Below are 21,157 nucleotides of genomic sequence, written 5' to 3'. Positions count from 1 at the left end.
ATCTCTGAAGTCTGGCACAGAATTTACATTACTGTCCTGGGGGATTGTTTCACAGATTGATGGATGGCACTGGGAAATGTATGCTCATAGCCAGCTGAAGTATTTTCCTGCTCCGTTTTTTTTCCACTGGTTCTGTGGTGCGGACCAGTGAAGCCACAGGGAGATACAAGGAATGGTGTCAGTTCACACCAGCTGAAGAAGCAGCCCACAGTTAATCCTCCCTTAGATGAGTTTTACCTCTTTCGTGAATTCCTTCTCAGTTATACTTTAGATTTTTATGCCTTCGTGAAGCCATAGGAATCATTCTGTCCAACTGCACAATTTTAGCTCTTCATAAACTTTGCTCTATCATTATTTTAATGATTTCTTCTAGCAAAAGTGGTGTCAGATTTGTGGTTTGTTTTTTTTTTTTTTTCTTACTACTGCCAATATATCTAGACAGCTTTAAGGAAAAAAGAAGGGGCTTGCAACGTTTTATAGGATCCTAAATTGCTGCTCTGCAGCAGAGTATTCTACAGGAATGCTGCAATATGGTATATAGTGTTTTATATGGGACTATATATCAACACATAGCATAGACGATAAAAAGGCTGAAGTTGACCACAAGGTAATCACTAGCTTAAAGGTGATCACTAGCTTAACGCAGACCTCATCAGATGTTCTCAGTGATTTGTACTAATGAACAAAGTTTTGTTCGAAGGAGTTAATATTATGGTGGTTTTGCAGTTAGAAAGTAATTTGCTACTTGCTGTATCATGTTTGATGTATAGTTTAGGATTTGTCTACAAATCATGGGGACTGAATCAAAGACTACAGTATCATTAGCATTTCCTTTTCTCAGTGTCATGTCATTTGTCAGTTTTGAGGCTATTTGTTTTAATTTAAATTTTGTTTCATTATGGTACTTATTGCATGGATCAAGTACGTTTTCTGGAAATCCTTTTAGAGAATTAAGGTTCAACAAGTTGCAATAGTATTTACATATATTTACATATATATAAACATGAAATTGATTCTGTTTGGAGATAATGGATAGACAGATCCCTGAGGCTATTACCTTTATACCATTGGTATTCTGTATCACTGGGAATGAACTTGGCTGTCTGTCATCAAAAAACTTCACTTCCACAACAGGCAGAAAAATGTAATTGCTTTTGCAATATTGCATACAGTAAGCTCAAGGGCTCTCAATGTATTTTATTACAGTTGCAGTTGACTGACGGAGATTAACCTTATGCTAATCACTGTAAATGTAAAACCTGGTCTTAGATGGTACATAGTACAAAGACTACTGATGTGATTTATTCATACAAATTTAGTAAGGTATTTTTTAGTGGTTAAGCAGACATTTTAGAATCTGACAAATTAATGCATTACTTCTGACCATCTATAATATTTATGGTGCACTTGCAGTCACCACAAGACATGCTGCTTCTGATTTTGGACAACATAGAGAAACTATCTTGTAAGTTGGCCGCATTTAAACTGTTTAAAGCATCAACTTCTTGAAGAAATAATATTGTTCACACTTTTATCAGTGATTCTTCAAATCATTTAGTACACATCATGTGTCTTACTTAAGGAGATGGATATTCAAGCCAAAAAGAATAATTACAAAAAGGTTATTGTTCTGGAGGCTCATGTAAAGAGTAAACTACAATGTGTATTTTACATTTAGTTCTGAATGTTGCACAGTAATAATGTCTAGCCTTGTTTACAGTGTAGTCTTCTGTCTCATGATTTGGGAGGATCTTGCCCAGGATTTGACTAGGTTTCCATTAGAAGATCCCACCACAATAATTTCATAGTTAAAGGAAAATTAGTATGTAAGTAGAGAGAAATTATATGACAGAACACATCCCAAGTCCACCCTGTGCTTTCTTTTCTCATTAGAGAAAGCAAGAACAACAGATCTCCATTTGACCTTGCATAAACATTTTCATTAATGTACTTTGGACAAAATTTGAGGACATGTTCTTTTTTCACTGAAAGCAATAGAAAAAATCTCATTGGCACCTCTGGTCCCAGCATTTCCATCCCACCTCTCCCCATCTCAGAAGTCGTTCACTGATTTGGGCAGATACATCGCTATGTCGGCACCCTTCTGTCTGAGTGACACACAAACATGCCGGTTAGTGACCGTCATGTGAGCATCTGCTACCACCACTGTAGGCAATGTTCACTGGACCTTGTTTAAGTAGAGATGAGCTACCAAGGACTACTTCCAAGTTTTTAGAGATTTAGGGACTAGTTTTTCCTGAAGGTGATATTTGGGCACAGAAAAGATGCTGTCACTCATAGCAGGTTTTTTAAGGGGCATTTTTATTTTTATTTTATGAACGCTGTCACAACTGGAAAACAGTAGTTAGGCTAGAATGATGGTACAAAAGGGTTTTTTTGTCTCCTTTATTGACAATGAAAAACGCAACATGTCTCTTGCATACTTCTGCTGGGGTTCTTTAACTCTTATAAAATTTTCATTGGGAGTAAATCTGTAAAATGATTTCAAGGTCTTGTGTAGATAATCAAATATTTCTATTATACTGCCGTTATATTAATAGGTGCCATATGTGGTACTACGAAGCTGAAGTACTTTCCTTATATAGAAATGATTTGAATATCCAACTGCAACCTTTGTCAGTCTTTCATAATAACTACATTTGGAGGAATCTTAGTTTGCTTTTAATTCTTGAAGGTTTATTATTTTTTTATTCATCAGTTTCTTGAGTTAGATAGCCTCGGTATCTCAGCTTTCTGTAGCAGAGCATGTTGATTAGTGTTTTCTAGAAAGACTTGACATAAGTTAGGTTGACGTTGGCAGAGAGAGGTGGGTAGCATATGTAGTGCATTATCACTATACATTTTAGCTGTTGACTATGACAGACACAAGCTGACATTAACACATCTTGATAAGTGATACTGTTATTACCAGTGTCACTTTTATCATCAACTACTCAAAACATCGACCTAGGACTCTGATTTGATGTTATAATAAATTTGTCATGTATTAACATACATATCACATAGACTTCTTCATGACATATTCCTTGACAGGAGTATGATTATTATATATTGCTTCAGATCACTTGTTAGCATTGCCCTTAACATCTCCTTCAGAAGGCAATAATCTGTTATTTATTTTTGTGCCTTTTTTTTTTTTTAACTATATATGTAACATTTATTGGTTTGGATATGAAACACTTATAGGTAACATTTCCTTATGAGAGACTGTCATACAATTAATTTCATTGCCAGCAATTCAAGAGGTTGTGAAGAGATTCAATGTCATTCAAGGCTTTTTCCTCTTTCAAAGAGTACAAAACCCATTTTGGATATTTCCATCAAAATTAAATGTTTGGAAAACCATACATTTTCTGTTGAAAATGGAATTGTGGTATTACTTATGTAATGACTGATGTATCTTTAAAATGTGCTAATTGCAATTTGAAATTAATTAGAGGATGCTAACTTCTGAACGTGAATGACCAGTATCAAAAGAGTAGGCTGATTTAACAGGGATGTTCTGGAAAAAACGCACTGCAGACTGCATGACCCTCCAAAGTCCAGGAATTTCAGAGGAATATAACTGGCACGGACTCTGAACGGATGGTGGGAATCGGAGCTCGGAGGGTTTAACTTGCACAAGTCCATGATGACTTACCACTCTAGAACTCACTGGAATTCATTTGGCCATAGATTTTTATTTTATTTTCACCACATCGGTACTGTGGAAGGATGAAGTAAGCATGGGGTTTTCTCTAAAGCATAAACAGTCCAAGAGCACAAGAAATTTGAACAGAAAAGTTCTTTCTTGAGAATGGAGAGGTGCTTGCTGGGACCTGTGAGTCATTTGGGGTGGAACCGCGATGGCTTTTAGTCCAGCGTTGCCTTTGCACCATTAATCTTCGGGTGCTTTGGGGTCTCTTGCAATCCCCAGGCAGCGCTGCATGTGTGCTCCCTCTACAGCTTGTGGGGCCATGTTTGGAGGAAAGGGTGCAGGTGCCTCCCACCATGCTTCGCACCGTATGGATGGGAGCCACTTCGGTGTGGAGGTTAACACAGAGCTGTGCTGTACTTAGGAAATTAAGTGGTGTGTTACATAATTAGCTTGAGCTTTGCACGGCTGCTGACCTGGACTGGCTCAGGTCTCCTGAGCCACTCGGATCTATCTGCAGTAATCATCCAAGAAAGTTATCACCCCAAAGTCACGATAGGGAGCTGCCTCAGGGAGCCACCACGAAAAGCCAGCTGTAAAAAAGAGCCTAAACCCTGGCCCTTAAAAGCGGTAAGCATCTGACGTTGGGCCACAGGGAAGCAGCTTGTCTTGTTCAGCATTCTCAGCTGTGACTCCTTCCAAATTTAGGCCTCTGAACTAGATATCAGTTTCTTACGAGAATGAGACTATAAAAACTGCCGTGCTGGAGCAACCGGAGTCCTGCCTTGTCCAGTGTCCTGTCTCAGGCTGTGGCTGATAGCTGACACCTAAAGAAAAGTGTGAGAAAGGGGCAAGCATTATGAACTGACTTCAGATCTCTCATTTGCAGGAGAATTACAATACCTTATCATTAGGCACTGAGTATTTGAGTGAGTTTCTCCTAATGAAAGTCTTTCGTGTTGTTTAACTAATTGAATATTCACTGGGCCAGAGCGGGGGACCTAAATTGTCCTTTTCATTCCCATGTCCTGATCATCAGGTAGCCTTTAGCTGCTTCTGCATTGCCCTAAATATTAATTATTTACATGGATGTTTTTGTAGAATTTCTATGTATTTTTAAATTAATCCATCTGTGCTACTTCATATTAAATTAGTTTTTTGTTGGTATTTTAACATTTTTTGTTTCTAAATGTTCTTATTATAGGCTTTTTTTTTCTTGAATGATTCAATTTTCCTCAGAACATTTTAAGAACATTTTAATGGTTCTTAAAATATTCTTCATTCTGAACAGCATTTAGTTGAGTGTTTGAAAATCTTTTACATTTGATGGCAAGAACTAACAGCAAACTAACATTTGGTGGCTTTTTTTGTGCACCCTCTTTTGCTGCTACATAACTAAACTGCATTCTTTGCATATTCCTGAAAAATATTGTGCCTTTATTTTATTTTATTTTAGATTTCATTTTTCAATAATCATACTGTTATTTTATAATGAAAAAAAAAAAAATCTGTGCATTGAGCCAGCACTCATTAGGCTCCCAGAAGGTGTGTGCTTGATAACTTCATTAGTAGACATTGTGCAGGTGCTGCGGAAGTGTGAACTCAGTCTGAATAGAGAAGAAACATGAAGCCTTATCAGAGGGTTTATCTTGCCAATCAGTTGCTATGGGGGATACAGCGTATAAAAATTCTTACCCACAATATAGTTTCTAAGTATGCATTTATATACTAGTTGTTTTAAAGTGGTAACAAACAGCAAAAGCCCCTAAATATAGTAGAAGTGATGCAGAATTCAATGCTTCTGACTAAGAAATCCTGCAAAAGAGTTTTTTGTGATGTTTCAGGCTTATTTTACCAGATATGAGAGGTCACATGATTGCAAGTGCTCAAGTAACTCTTTCAAACGAGTTATCCCTTGTTAGCGGAGACACATCCTCATGCTGCCCAGGGAAGAAGTAATGGTAGGCTATTTAAATAAACCCATTTTCTTCATGGTCATGTTTTTATTTTGCAGTTGCAGATGTTCAACAGCCCATAGATGGGTGGTTCGTTATCTGTACCTCCACTGACAGATAATAACCTTCTAAAATAGACTCACAATCATGTGCACATGCTCTAAGAGAGATAAGCTGAGTTTGGATGAGAAAAGCAACTTTTGAAGTGTGCCACTTAGGTAATCATGAAGACTGAAACAAGCTGATCATTTAAAATTTGATCTTTTGATGTGATACAGCATAATTCTTGTGGGACTGTGCCTTTAATTAGTCTTCATAGAATGAAGTATGATTTTAAGTAGACAGGTGCAAATATATAACAGCACTTTTTATTTTTGTTTTTATTTTTATTTTTGTTTTTATTTTTATTTTTGTTTTTATGTGATCTCAAAAAAGTCATAAAAACTGGCTCAAAATCTAAATTTTTCCCAGGTAATCATTAAAAACGCTAGAGTTTCATGTGAGCAAGACCTAATTTATTTGAATAGAACAAGTATATAGTCTGCTGCCATAGCTATTTGCAAAAGCAAATCCCAAATTCTTGACACTTCACCTCCACCCACGTAGTATTGTCCTGTCTTTCATTTTACAAACACACACACAGACACACACTTTCTGCAGAAAACATGCCAAAAGCCTCTTAACCCTGAATGCTCTAATGAATGTTTGGGGTTCTAGTAAACCAGCAGGGAAATGCAATGAATAAGAAATAGTTTGTGTCCTATGTAGCAGACGAGGAGCTCTACAGCAGACCTGATTTTGTTTTTGTAGTGGAAATCCTCTGTATAAGCCTTTTTTGTTGTTGAATTCTGCAAGAACAGCTATGGGCCAGTGCAGCCTTAAATTTTGTGTTTATTTATCGTTAGTAAGAAGCCAAACAAAAATGCCCGCCAATTACTTCAAATCTATCTGTCACCATGTGAGTTCCTCAAATGCATTGTTTTGGAGGAAGAATAAATGCTGATGACAACCCTGCAGTCCAGACTCTTCACCTGCAGTCTTCTGGCTTGTTTCTGAACTTCAGGTGCTGCAGTGGGTCTCTGCCGCTCGCTGGCGAAAGGCAGGTGCCAGCGAGTGCTGTGGAACAAAAGGTGTCTTCTCAAAGTTGCCTAAAGCTCCTTGTTCACTCCTAAAATCCTTCACCCAAGGCCTTAGCTTCAGGATTTTTGTGCTGATTGCTTCCCCAACCCCAGGAGGTCATATCACCATTACAACATTCAATGACTGGATTTGACATTTCTGGCTAGGAAAAAGCTTTATCTGAAGGAAAGTTTCAACCTTTGGCAATTTGTTTTCTGATGCTAATGGAGGAAGCCATCTTTCAAAGCTTATACTGAAAAACACATGTGAGAAAGAGACATCTGAAAATAGCCTGGTAGCTGGGGCATTGATCAGCACTGTGGGAAACTTGGGGTAAGTTTCCATCTTGTCCTTCAAAGAGAGGCATATTCAAAAGCAGTTCTGTCTCTCTGTCCTGGTGTTTCCACTAGTCAGTCCATCCTGGATTCAAGGAACCTTCCAGATGAAAAGTGAGTAAAAGCAAAAAAAGATTTTGTTCAAGCAAACTGAATTTTTATGTGGAAGAAAATACTTAAATGAAAAATTCCTGGTCCACTTCAGAACTGCAAAGCAGATGAGATTTCCGATGTATAATGGCAATATAGAGTCACTCGAGGCGATACCACATGCAACAAACACAGCGTTTGACTTCTTGTACTGAAATTAAAGGCAACCTTTTAAATGAATGAAATTTTACCAGCTACTAGCGTATTTGGTAATTTCCTACAAGGATCTTTTCTGGGAAGCAGAGCAAAAATAAGTACTTGGTACAAGAGGGCTTTTGAGTCACTTCCAAAAATAACTTGTTTCATTTCCTTAACTTTCAAACTCTTTTCTCTGTGCCAATTTCTGGCTAGTTAACAAAGAAGACCTAATAGGCAGGGCAGATGCAAAATCAGAGACTGGAGCTGTAAGACATGTACCGCGTGAGGTAACTACTTTTTTTGTAAAATGCATGTCGTTTATTACACTTCCTTTAAAAGTCAGAGAATAAGCATTTCAGAGAAGAGGACTGATCCTGTGGGCACATCTGCCTTGTCCTTTTCTTGAGTGCCTGAGCTCTCCCGTTGACCTGTAGTCTCTGCTGTAATCAAAACCTCAGCTGGATAATGTTGGCAAGACTGACCTCCTAATCACTTTTTTTTGTTCCTGAAGAAACAGCCATAGTCAGTAGGAATATAAAATCTAACACCATGAAAAAGACAGAATTTGACAGAAATAGCACAGCTATGCCCTTTTCTTAAAAACTAAGTTAAGACAACTTTTAAATAACCCAAAGCTTTAGTACAAGGCATGCATAAATACAATTACATGGATTTGCCAATACATTGCTGTTAAGATGTCGTTAATGCATGACTTACAGTTTTAGGGTTGTTGGTTTTGGTTGTTTTTTTTTTTTTTTTTTTTTTTTAGTTTGAGACTAGATATACTTCTGTGTTATGTAAACCTGTGAAGCTGTTCAGAAGAAATTGATTATTACGCTTTCAGATTGCATGATGCCTTGTGAGAGCTTTATTAAAAATGCTTGTCATTTCTTAATATTCTTCACAGGACTTGTGTAATCTCTGGGATAAAGAATCCTAGCAAGAGTTATTTGCTGAAACATAAGAAGGAATTTCATTAATTCAAAATCTGTTTATTATCTGTAAATCTTCTAACTTGTCAAACCATTGGGTGAAAAAGTAATACCTGAGTTATAGGGTTTTTCCTGTTGAATTTAAATGAAGGATATCTATTTGATGTCTGGTTTAATGATCCCCACTCTTGGAAATTAAAACTTTGACTAACATCTCAAAACAACAGACTGATAACTGAAACACTTTAAGTTTTTTAACTTTTATATTAAACTCCTAATTTATATAATTTGAACTGCAATCTTCATTGCCACCTGAAACACATTTTCCAGGAGATGGATGAAAAATAAAAAGCAATCTCTGTTGGTAGCAAATTGTGCATATATAATATTATTTTCCAGTTTTTAAGTTGACTCTAACTCAGAGTTGAGTCTCTTTTTGAAATAATGTGCATCATTATAATTGGGAGCATGATGATAAATGGTACTGCTCTATTACTAGTAATGGCAGAAATAATGTTTAATTGACAACCAAGATATTTTTCTTCCCTTTTCAAAGCTAAGACCGAGTTCAGAAATCACATCCATTTTCACTCAGTTCCCAGGTAAAATTTGACTTATTTCAAGTAACTCTCAGGAAAGAATGGTTCGAAGTGATAAAAAAACCCAGCATTTCTTCTGAAGTCTTGCAGGACTCTCCTCAATCCAGACATTTTAGAACATTGCAGTAAGTAAGCAACTTTCTCCCTGAATCTGGCAGCTCTGCTTTTAGGAGACTGCAGAGTCATCTGCCACTAAGGCAAAAGGCGCAAAGGTCCCTTTGAAAGGCTACAGAATTTTGGAATCTAAAACTTATGGCTTGAAGCAGAGGGTATGCATCTTTAGCTAATAAAAAACATAGCACAAGATAACCTTGACTTAACACTCTTAACATAATCAAAATGCTAGACCGCTGGACAGAAGGAGAGAAAGAGCACATTCCATGTGGCATGTGTTAGTTATGTCACTTAATGCACAGGTTGAGGGTAACCAGTTGTCTCTGGTGATGAAGGTAGCTTAAGGATCTATATGGAATATACTGGAATTACTGTCAGGGTCAGCCTTGATTGTAGTGAGTTTATTTTGGGTTATTATAGAAAATATGGGCATTGAAATATTTTAAGGTGATAGAAATGTTTATAAAATCTCTGAAATTGTAGTTCTGGCAATAAACTAACCAATAAACTTAAAGAAATTGCTTCTTTATTCTAAAGCTATGATTATTACATCCATGCCTTCGTCCAGTTGCTTAGAATGAAGATGCAACATGAAAGTACAAATATGTAGGAATCAAGTATTGAATCTACATTCTTTGTTGCTACACGCAAAAGTGTTTTCCATTGCATTGTCACCTGTATTCTTATATTGGGAACTTCTGAAGAAAATCTTGTAGGGAGTAGTTGACAATGTGCAGATTTTTGTTCATTAAAATTAAGTCATCTGCGCTTTTATAATACTGTGATCCTTTTGGTTAGTTCATAGTATCTATAGAGATAGTGTTATTTACACATTTTCAGCTGAAAGTCTAAAGTATTCTTTATAACGTTGAGAGGGTTTTGCTTAAATTTGGAAGACTCTTCTTTAAAAGCCTGAAATTAGTAGCACACTTGGTCATGAAGCCAAACCTAAATACACTGTGTTTTCTCACTTTTCTAGAAGTCTGCTTTGGATGTTGTAAACTCTACCATAACTTAAAGGTAGATTGCAAACTGGAAATGGAGAGGAGAGTGACCAAGAGAAACCTAGGTGATAAGAGATTAGTAAGGACAACATAAAAATAGAAAGGAAAGAATCACTGGTCTGTAGATGTGTTGACACTGAAATATAAGAGCAAGAGCATAAGGCTAGAAAGAAGGAAAACCTGATTTTGAAAATAAACAACATAATTTATATCTCTGTTCTGGCAGGAATATGACTTGCAAGGCAAAACCAGAACTTGGCTTAGGTAAAAATGGCCATCTGAATGGTAAGGTCCTAGTTACGAAGAGCTGCTTGGCTGGACTCAAATGGGAGCTTCAACAGATGCCCTAGGTACAGACACAAGAGAGGTGAGAGTTGTCCGAAGTTAAGGCTGGAACATGCTAACTATGCATGTTACCTTCACCAAAACTAGTCAAATAATGTTATGTGGATGTAGGATGTCTGGGAATATATGGCGAAGAAGTTGCCGTTACCCATGGACTGTCAGAATATTTTAGTATAGACAAGGTTATAGGCACTTACTCAGGGCTGCACAGGAAGCCTGAGGCAAAGCATAGATTTCAGTCTGCAGGCTGCCCAGATTTGTTGGCTAAAGAAATTATGCCTGTTATTGGTACAAAATGTACAGTCTGCTGTGGAAAATCTACTCCAATTCTTTCTCCTACACTCTAAAATATCTGAGGAATGGTACATGACTGTATTTAGCTGAATGATTATGCCAGAGTGCAAAACTCAAAATGTTTTTTTTTGGTGAGACAAAGTCAAGTTTGTAAGATGACAATTCTTCACACAAAAGCTTTTGTTGGAAAAAATAAAAACAAAATTACTTAAGTGGAACAAGTGTAGCTATTCTTCCAAATAAGTTCGTATGAAAATGACCCTGGCACTGCTAAACATGCAGTTTCCTTGACATCTGGGAAAGCTCAAGTTAAATGTTTAAAGTCAGCTGCTTTTTAAAGATTAGCACAGAGAAGAAAGTTTATCATCCTGTCCTCTTGTGAACATGCAGAAGAAGCCAACAGCCATTCAGCTTTACCTTTTTGTTTGTTGGTAGCTGAGTGCCAGAATAATTACTCTTTGTAGCCAGCATTCTTCTGGGCCCACACAGACCTACTCAGAAAGTAGCTCATTAAAAGGACCTCTGAAAATCCTTACTGAGAAGGGGAAGATATGACCTCTTCTTCAGTTGTATCACACACATTTCTTCACTGCTTTTTTAAGTTCATTTTTTATTTATCATCTCCCAACTGTGCTCTACATACTACAGATGGCAGCCTGGGGAAAAAGGCAGCTGAATTATCAGCCCACTGAGTTGTATTAGCAGAGGACAGGTAAGAATCCTTGTAGATGGACTCATATTGATTATTTGTTAAATCCCTTGCACAGATGACTGTAAAGGGTGGTGTGGATTCTGATGGGAAACCTGTTGCTGATTATATAGGATGAAATAATCCATTTCTTAATGATTAAAATACCAACTGCCTCCTCCTGTGGTTGGTTAAAAAGCTGAAAATTTAGCATCTGATATTTCCAAAATACTCTGTGTGTCCCTAATGGACCATCAATGAGAACTCTGTTCTCTTCCTTATGGAAGGGAGCTGAGGGATCTGGGCTAACTGATATTATAACACTTTTGCTGCTGTCTGCTGGAATGACAGCAGAATAAAATGACAGCAGATAAACTACAAGTCCTCAGCCTGGTCATCTAAGAGTGAATAAAGGCTGGGGTTTTAATTTGCAGTTCATGTAATCTATGAAAGCTTTTTTTTTTTTTTCCTTTTTAAATACCTTTTTCTGATTGATCAAAAAACTGATAAACCCAGATGCCAGATGGCTTTTTGTATCTTAAAAATCATATTTGAGAGTATGTCATGATCAATTAGTGAGATAACTCTAAAACATGAAAGATGTGCTATTATCTGTCATTGATATGTGGATGCCAGGTGCATAGCCTTTGAAAATTCAAGCTGTGCAGCTTTATGTGTTTCTTTATATCCTTTGGATCCCTGCTCCAAAAATATAGCTCCTTAGCACAACAAATGCCCAGACACAAGATGTAGCAGTTTGAGAAAGGAGGTATCTATTGAAAATGTCATGCTTCAGAGATTTAAAAGAAATAAACCCCAAAGTTTTATAATAATAATGGATGAGTCCAAACACAGGAGACAACTTGATAGAATCTGTGCTGCCAAGAGCAAATCACATCAACCTTTTCTTTCCCCTGTCAGATCAATTATTTTTAAATGAAAAGTTACCTCCCAATTAAGCCAAACTCAGCCAAAATGTTTTAACACTCAAAAAACCCTTACTTTTTACAGTTTTCAAAAATGAAATTATTTTTTCAAAGCTAACCTGAAAAAGCCATCAAAAAATTAAATGTACTTTTAACATTGTTTAGCTGAGAACAGACAGAAGTAATGAAAGAGGGAAATGAGAGGGAAAGGAAACCTTTAGGCAACCAGAAACAGTCAAAACGAATAAGGAGACAGCTGTCAGTGGAGAGCATATGCATATGGTACCTACAGGATGCGCGTGAGTAACAGCATCTCTCTGCTTTTTTGGTGTTTCGGTGAGAGCAGGTGGAGATGGTTGGTTGTATTTGAGGGCATCAGGTGATGACAGGAGCTATTAACATGGGGCAGAAGGAACAGGCACATTCAACTCACCCAGAGATAGCTGAAGTCTCTGGGTGGGGAGAGACTTCCCAGTGTTTGAAACTGTCTTGTATCCTCTCCTGGAAAGAGGTGGTTTTCTTTGCTGGAAGTGAGAATGAATTTGAGCCTGAACCTGTGGTCCTTCAGGTTTAAGAAGAACTTTTCTAGAATAAGTGCTGCAATACCAGGTGACTATGGTATAAAGGGCCATGGTTGTTCATTTCTTGCTGGGAGGGAGCTGGTCTGGCTGAAATCCCTTTGGCCCTCAACCACTTAGACATCTCAAGAAACTGAAGGGCAAATGGCTGATTCGTGCCACTGTAAAATTGAGGTTCCTTACTAGCATCATCCCACAAGACTGATCTCTCAGCTCTGACAGATGTAAGTAGGCATTTATTTCTATTCCCAGTGCTTGATTTGAAAATTACACCTGCTTACTGAGAGGTGCAGCTTTTGGGAAAAGAAAATGAGGGGAATTATGTCATACACATTAATGAGACTGTGCTCCAAGACTGCTGCGAGGATTACAGCAGCATTCTGGGACTCTCTTGCAGGGCTGAAATTGCAAGAAACTTTTACAGGAAAAAGAATAAATTCAGGTTAACTTTCAATTTCTCACTGAATAATTGAGATGGAGTCGTTCAAAAAAGGACTGGAAAACTGGGATCTGTTGTGCTTCGCTGCTGTTATACTAATGCGACTAAGCAGTCTGCAACCTTTTTGTTGGGCAGAGGTATCATGACATTGCGTAAGCATATATTATGTATATCAGTGTGTGTGAATGTCTCTGTGTATACACTAGTATGGGTACTCTACATATGCACTTGTAAGTCCTATGACCTTGTAAGGACCTAAGTTTAGGTGTAGATATTTTTATGTATCTGCAGGCACTGGACTTGATCTGAAGTCTCCCATTTCCCAGGGAGTCTTCTGACCACTAACATATTTGATAAGCAGTCTGTGTGCATGCTAGACAGCACTGTTGTGTGGTGGTTTTTTTTTTTTAATTTTCTTTTGCAGTTAGCCTTCAAACTTTTTCGGTCTACTTTTGGCAGTCCTTGATGCCTTCTATGCAAAAGCAGATGGCAAGCCTGGTCATACTACAAAAAAAAAAACCTTTGCAAAATCAGCAGTGATATTTCTGGATCATTTCAGATTGATCCAGACAGTAAGATGAATGCAGGACAGACAGAAAGAAAAGGTGATTACCTGCTGAGGGAGTAGCTGGAGGCAGTCTGGGTGAGGGACTGCTGGTAGCTGAGTAGCTGGAGGTTTGTACATAGGTGATGGACTAGAGCAGCTTGGGATGTCACAACAGAGGTGTTTTTAGCTTGGAAGATGTTACTTCCTAGGAGGTTTGGGAGACTGGAGCAAATAAGGGCTTTAAGGGGGTCAGTGATCATAAAATATGATTTAGAGACCCAGGTCACCTTAGGGTCTAATGTTTTATGGCTATTTAGTCACAACTGCATTTAATTAAATCAATTCAACGTAACAGGCAAGCTGCGTATCTGTAGACCAGTATGAAAGAGCAATTACAGTTGTACAAAGTCTGCTGGGCTGAAGAGCTAATTAAAATTATTGTTGAAAAGAAACACTTCAGTTGAATGAGCTCTTGCATTTTGAATAATAGATTACAATTTTATACTATTATTAATTTGCTCTTTCTAGTGCTTTACACACATTAATTTTCAAAAGATATTTGTGTGTGTTTTAGTGTGTGCTGCTGTATTGAAAGAAGAAAAAGTGATTTGCTGCAGGTGATACAATGGGCACTTCACAGGGGTTGGGGAAGTTCCTGGACCACAGCTGTCGGTGGGAATTTTGGCACAAACTTCAGCTGGGCTGTAATTTCATCCTGGACTTTTGGAGTGGATTTAGCTTTTCCCCTGAAGTTTCACAGATATAAAGTTGGTGTTCAGATGATCATCTGCTGCTGTTTGTAAAAGGTTTTAGATAAGCCAGAGCTTGTATTACACAATAATCAGCTAATCCGTATTAGGTTACTGTGATAGCTATAATAAGTCAGGATATGAAGATATGCTGAAGATTCCCACATCTCATTAACTGATCATTTCAGCAGTAGTAGACTAGCCTTGTTCTCTGTCTGGAGGAGCAGACAATGTCTCTTCTGTGGTTTGACTTTAGTCTGAACACAGAAAAGGAGTTTAAGGAGAGGTTACATGACCCGGGCCGTGTTTTCAGACGGCCCCTCTCCCTGGCTTGGCGAGTGGCTTTAGCTGTGCTCTGTGTGCTAGAGCTATATTTATCACACAGGAATTGTGGGCATGTGAATTTGTGCTCTGACCAAAACAGTGCGTCAGTCGACATGTTTCTATGGTATGAAGCACACGCTTGATAGTTTGCTATTATTTATGCGTATATTTCCTTTTCTGTCCTGTAAACAAAAATAAACGGCCTCAAAAGGAAGTACTTGAAATATCAAGACTGAGGTTTTCTCAGGGTGTCGTTTTATTAGCAAAATGACTTACATTAGCAAATCAGTGGAAGAAGTGGTAATATGAACCAGCATATTAAATTTCGTTTTAGCAATCTGTATTCCAGAAGGAAATCCTGGGAAGCAATCACTGACAATGGGACCTCAATTTAAATTACAAAATAGGCAGTATGCTGAATGCATATAGATCGTGTGAGAGATTAAATAGAAGTGTTCATTTGTCTTCGTAAGGTAACCGAGACAATAAAAATGTGCTCTACAAGTAAGGACTGTAGAAGCTGTGGTAATGAAAACAATAATTAATATAATTTAAGTTACTATCCCCGGGGCAGTTGTAAATTGATGGCATTAAATATGCAACAAACCTGTTTGTAAATTAATGACATAGGAAGTCATGGAAGTCATGTATAATACGTTTCTCCTTTTGAAGCTATTAGGCAATGTATTATGCAGCAGCCTATAGCCCCCAATGGATATTCAAAGCTTATTTATATTAAACTCTATAATTTATATTTTTCAAAGAACTAAGTAACACGAAAGGATGCAATTAAAACAATCAATTATTTCATTTTCCATAAAGTTGATTATATAATATAAACCAGAATTCATTAGTATTAACTTGAATAGATGTTGCATATGGTATTTATCTGCCACCGTATCTCTGTTGATTCAGATGAATTACAGCAGCAGGGAATGTATGGCATTGAATTCCTTCTGCAGTTACTATTGGGTCTAGAGAAAAGATGATAATGTGCAAGAAAGTTTCACATATATACTTATATATATTTGAATTTTAAGGTTATTTTGCTATTATTTACCTCTATGTGTCAGAGTGGTTTTTAATAGATGTAATTAAATGCTGAAAGTCCATCCTGTTCATTTTGCTCAGTTCTTCAAGGATAGATACATCAGCCAGAGAGATATAGTAAATGAGATGAGTATATGAAAAAAGGTGCAAAAATCCTTTCTCCACCTTAAAAAAAAAAAAAAAAAAAAATTATGTGATGTTTCCTTCTGCTTCACATTGTCCAAGTAAAATTTAAATTTTAAAATGTCAAAGTATTTTTACTTATTTTCTGAAATCTGCAAAATGAAAACAACCACATAAAAGATATTTTTAAACAAGAGTTTTTTCTCTTTTGTTTTCCCCAGTGGAAACATTTGGGTTTTCTGACCACTCTTGTGATATTTGCTCGTTGTCTAGGTTTATGTGATGCAGCCTAGATCGCATGACCATTTTTACCTGCTAGAAGTTCCTGTTTCCCCCTCACTATGAGTGACCTAAGTGGAGCGCATTCCTCCACACTGCCTCACAGAGTATCTGACAATTGAAAACCTTCTGAAATGCAGTAATTCTATTTGCTGGTTATACTTTCTAAACTCCAGGAAAAATAAAATACAGTAGGAGAATATAAATAATACCATGCTTTAATGGCATCTTCCACCCAAAAAAGTATTCTAGCTTGCACATTTTTATACGTGTTTTCCAATCTTAGTTTTAGCTTGCAAGCAATTTTGATGGCTATTTCCACAATGTGTTTAGGCCAAATGCAGCAAGGCTTTCTTCATGTATTCTTTAATTTTTCCACCAACACAATAAAATTGGAGGTGTAGGGTAAGACACAGTACAGAAGTACTTGCTGGCAAGATCTGCCCATTACTATGCCACGGTCTAAAGCCTCATAACTTGGCTTTTTGTTTGTATTTCCTCGTTACAAATATGCAGATAAAGTACTGGGAGTTTAGCAATGCTAGCACATTTGATCGGAATTTTCTATTAATCTGTTTGTGTGGGGGCTTGCTATTTGCGCACTTTTTCTTTCCCTCTTCCTTTTTCTTTTTTAAGGAATATTTTGTGCTCTGACACAAGAATACTCACTGACACAAAACAACTGATGTCAAGTGTCAAACAAGAGCATGACAAGAGGGTGAGGTGGAAAATATTAGTAAAGACAACAGAGGTAGCCAGAGTCACTAACTGCATTTCCTAGTTAGAGAAGATGAAAGCACAGCTGCAGACCTGCAGGAAAGCAAAGGCCATCTTTAGCTGATTTCGGCGGAGACCCAGGTGCTATGTAAGGCTGTAATGGACAGTGTCACCTGAACAGAAATCACTAATGCCAATATGATGGGTGCTCCTGCTTGTGTGCAGGTAATCCTGCTTCTTGAAGAGCACCTTGGGGTACAGCAGGTGCTCAGGTGGAGGCTGCATCCCCGGCTGCATTGTAGGGACTGGTGGCTGCCCGCTAATGAATATGTCTTTGAGTACTGATGTTACTCTGCTGACTTGTATCAGGAGCAAGGACTAAGTGTTGACAGCTATTAATATTTTAAAATCATGTTACTGCTTTATGAAGAACAATGATCAGACTTGGGTACCTTGGCTGCTGAGAGAAGGACAGAGCTATGTTGTTTCTCCCTCACACAAAATAACATCCAGAGCTCCTGGAGTGGTGGAGCAGTTAGCAGCCACCCTTTTGCTATTGATTCAGGCTGTACATCGTGTGCTCCGGTGCTTGGCCACTTGTGTGAAGTGGAGGGGGGGAAAGTAGGAGACCACTTTGCCCCTGCACTCTTGCAGTGCACACCTCTAACTGGGTAGTGAGCCTCAGTGTAACATAACCTATTTGTGTGTGTTTGTGAATATAAAGGCGTGGTTTCAGAACCGAGATGTCTGCCATTTATTCAGATTTTTCACTTTCAAACATTAAAACACCTTATTCCTTCAGAATTAGAGGTGGACACATGGAAATCTATTCTGGGTGTGTCTGAGAGAGCAGAGTTCTCCTAAATTGTAGAGAAAACAGCATTTGGCAGTGTTTGTATAAATAACCTGCCTCTGTTTTTCTCAAGCCCTCCAGGAGACAACTGTCAGTGGATGTAACTAATATTTGCTTAGATTTTTTTAAAAACTGGAAATCTGTGTCTATCATTTCTCATGTTCCAGCCACAAGAAGACCGAGTCATATGAATGTATTCCATAATCCCACTCTGTTCCATAATTGCTACTTATTTATGGATGCAAACTACAAAGAAGCGTAATGAGAGTCATAGTTCTCCAATTTGTTTCATTTTAAACAAATGAGCCAAAAAAATAGTCAAAGCAATGGTCCTGTTTTTCTCTGTGATTCAATGCAGTTCAAGGTTCTGCATATTAGAGTTCATTGAAAACACAATTAACTGCCATAAGCTTTAAATCAGATGATAAAACAAGGGAAGATCTATACATTCCATAGTTTTGAATCAAAGAGAAGGATTTTCGACACCAACAAGTAGTGGGAAAGTCAGCATATCAGGTTCAGTGGTTTGGGATGTGGTTCCCTCTACTTACCTTACCAAGGCCTTTGGAGTTCCTCTCCCTGATATCTGGAAAAGCAACTGAGAGTTTTACCATGGTGTGGACTTCTTTTTCCTGTCCAGTATCTCCTGTGAATGAGATGGAAGTGATGGGAGAGCACTGTCATAAAATTGAACATTTAGATGAAATTGCTTTCTCTTAGTCTCTCTTCTCTTCAGTGCATTCAGGCCCTATGTACATTGTCCTAGTGAAAATGCAAGTTGGGGAGAGAGAAATGAGAAGACAGACACAGAATTAGTTGGTGTAGGTGGCTGAACGGTCCAAAGAAAACGGGAGAAAATCCTTTCCTTGAATCAGAATTCATCCCAGATGTTCAGAATTAGCTGCATTTGCATTTGAAAATGTAAACATGTTTTGCTTTGCTTTTGCAGAGCAAAGGTTCTTCCAATTTGTTATAAGTTGTTAAGCGAATACTCTAGGAGCTATATTATGTCCAGAGACAGCAGTATAATTACATTGTTGTTCTACTAAAGTGGAGTTAAACAAAGATAAATGCAGCCTTGAAATGAATTGAATATGGTTTTCTGTTTCTGGTATGGAAAATGGAAAGAATAACAAATTGTCAAACATATTTTCTCCTGTCTGCTGTGCCACGCCATTACAATATATAGGATGATGATGGGTATAATCAAGGCAGTATTCTGTCTGTTAAAGACGACCTTAATATACAATGACCTGTTGAAAAAACCAATGACGAGTATAGTCAATAATAGACTTTTAAGTCATGTAGATGAAGTAATTAATGTTATTTCAACTCTGACAAAAGTAATCTTTATTTGGACAAACAAGTTGAACTAATTGTATGTTTTGTAGGTCACAACTCAAGAATCTGGAACCAAACCATTGACCTTCACATTCGTACCATCCATTGGAAGGCTTCCAACTCGTTTTGAAGTTGTAGATGTCTCTAAATTCCTTGTGACAATTCCAGATGAGCCAAAGGATCTGAGCAATCAAGAAATTATAAATAAGGTAGATATTTGTTTGCGCTAATTTTTCCACTCTTTCAAAAGATACAGAAAATTTTGTCCTGAGCATCACTGAACTGATGCTCTTTCTCTTGAACTGTTTCATGGCTTGTGCTTTGGTTTAATCACCAAGCCTACCAGGGATGCAGAATCATTGCACAAAGGAAGGCTGATACCTGCTCAACAGCCTGTTTTGCCTTTGGCAGAGTTTTTATTGGAAGGAAACCCTTGCCCATCTCAGTGCTGTCCTCTGGCAGTCATGCAAGGGCTATATTCTTGGCAAACGAGGGGGGATTCCTTCCTGATCTTCATGGGAGCAAGAGTAGTGTGTGAGGAGTGTTATCACATAGGAATCAACCAAGAGTTGGTCACTGGATCCTGGTTTCAGCAAATGCCAGTGCTGTGGCTTCCAGCAAAGGTGCCAATCCCTTTCATAGCTGTGTAGTAACGCATCACAGTGAAAGCTTGTTTTTTTGTTCTTGAAAGCTTGTTCCCACGATTTCCCATGATGGTGAAGCCAGCAGCACAACATTCCCAGTTCTCCTGCCTTTAGCTGGCCCATACTGTTCATTATTCCTTTCCTGCCGCACAACACTTAAGAGCCTCTTATTTTATTCCATGCTGCTTGAGAGAAAACTGGAACCCTCAGATTAATGTTGATGCTTGTGGTGATTCTGCTTTTGTGTAACAGCTCCTTCCCTGGGACATTGTTGGGGCTGCAGTTTTTGGTGCTAATAAACTTTTCACAGGAGTTCACAGTCCTCAGACCTGAACGTGCTCCAGCATTTTCAGTGGCCCATCTGACTAAAAAAGACCTTGGTCTGGGCAGAGAATGGACATGTTTGAAGAGACATGCACTGGAATATTATCCTCAGGATGTTTAATTCATGAGTTACATTTCCAGCCCCTCAGTATTGGTTTTGCTGTAAGTAGTGCCGTGGGTAAGGCAGAATCAGGTATTCCTGACCTCTGTCTCCCTGTGTTTCTCTGTAGGCAGAGAAAACTTTCCTGGCAGGTAATGCAGTACTGAGGCCTTCATAGCACTGATTACTCCCTTTTCTAAAATGTCTAGAACCTGAACAATATTTAAAAAACCCCAACCAACCAACATCAGATAATGAAAATAACACCTCCAAAGTCATACTGGTGGTATCCCCTTTATGGTCCAATATTTTTTTAAAGAACGGAGCTCCAAGAACTGGAGCTGCCAGTGGAAATTGTCATTACTGTATTTCTCAATCAGGATTCAAATATGAGCCCCATCTACAGGCTTTCTTTTGCAGTACACAATATTTCTATTCTTTTACCTCATTCCTCCTTCAAGAGAAATACGATTCACCATAGCACTTTCAATATTGACTGATTTAGTGATGTGCGTGTCATATATACCCAGATTGCACTACTCCTGCTCTCATCCAAAGCGTGCTTGAGAAGTTACATGCTGGAAGTGGAACTGTAGAAAATACGAAGAACAATTGTGGTCTGTGTTGAGAAGCTCGAACACACATTAAAGATCTCTGACCTCAGATTCTTTGTCTGCTCTCTTCAGAGAACACCCTAGCTTAAAGGCCTTTGTTTCTTCATTAATATGTATAGGTTTTGTCCTAGATTTGTCTGTCAGACTCCTCTGAGGACCATTGTCCGCTCCTGTGGATCCCGTGGTCGGGATGCCTTCCCATCATGTCTGGCATAGTCTGG

General features: G+C 38.1%; 1 protein-coding gene across 7 annotated transcripts in view; it reads left to right on the top strand.

Moving 5' to 3' along the window:
• The window catches only part of MLIP (muscular LMNA interacting protein), a 117,836-nt gene that overhangs the window by 25,721 nt on the left and 70,958 nt on the right, over nt 1–21,157 (top strand). For 6 of the 7 annotated variants that reach the window (XM_059832432.1, XM_059832423.1, XM_059832417.1 and 3 more), the window contains exon 2: nt 19,305–19,463. In XM_059832432.1, the coding sequence (XP_059688415.1) occupies nt 19,305–19,463 (159 nt within the window). Of the gene's footprint in view, nt 1–5,594; nt 5,617–19,304; nt 19,464–21,157 lie in introns of those variants that run through there. The other variant, XM_059832409.1, reaches the window with a different exon arrangement.

The sequence above is a fragment of the Gavia stellata genome, chromosome 2 (genome assembly GCF_030936135.1).
Source record: "Gavia stellata isolate bGavSte3 chromosome 2, bGavSte3.hap2, whole genome shotgun sequence".
Taxonomy (NCBI): domain Eukaryota; kingdom Metazoa; phylum Chordata; class Aves; order Gaviiformes; family Gaviidae; genus Gavia; species Gavia stellata.
The sequence above is the reverse complement of the archived record's forward strand: the minus strand, read 5'-3'. Positions and strand labels throughout refer to the sequence as shown.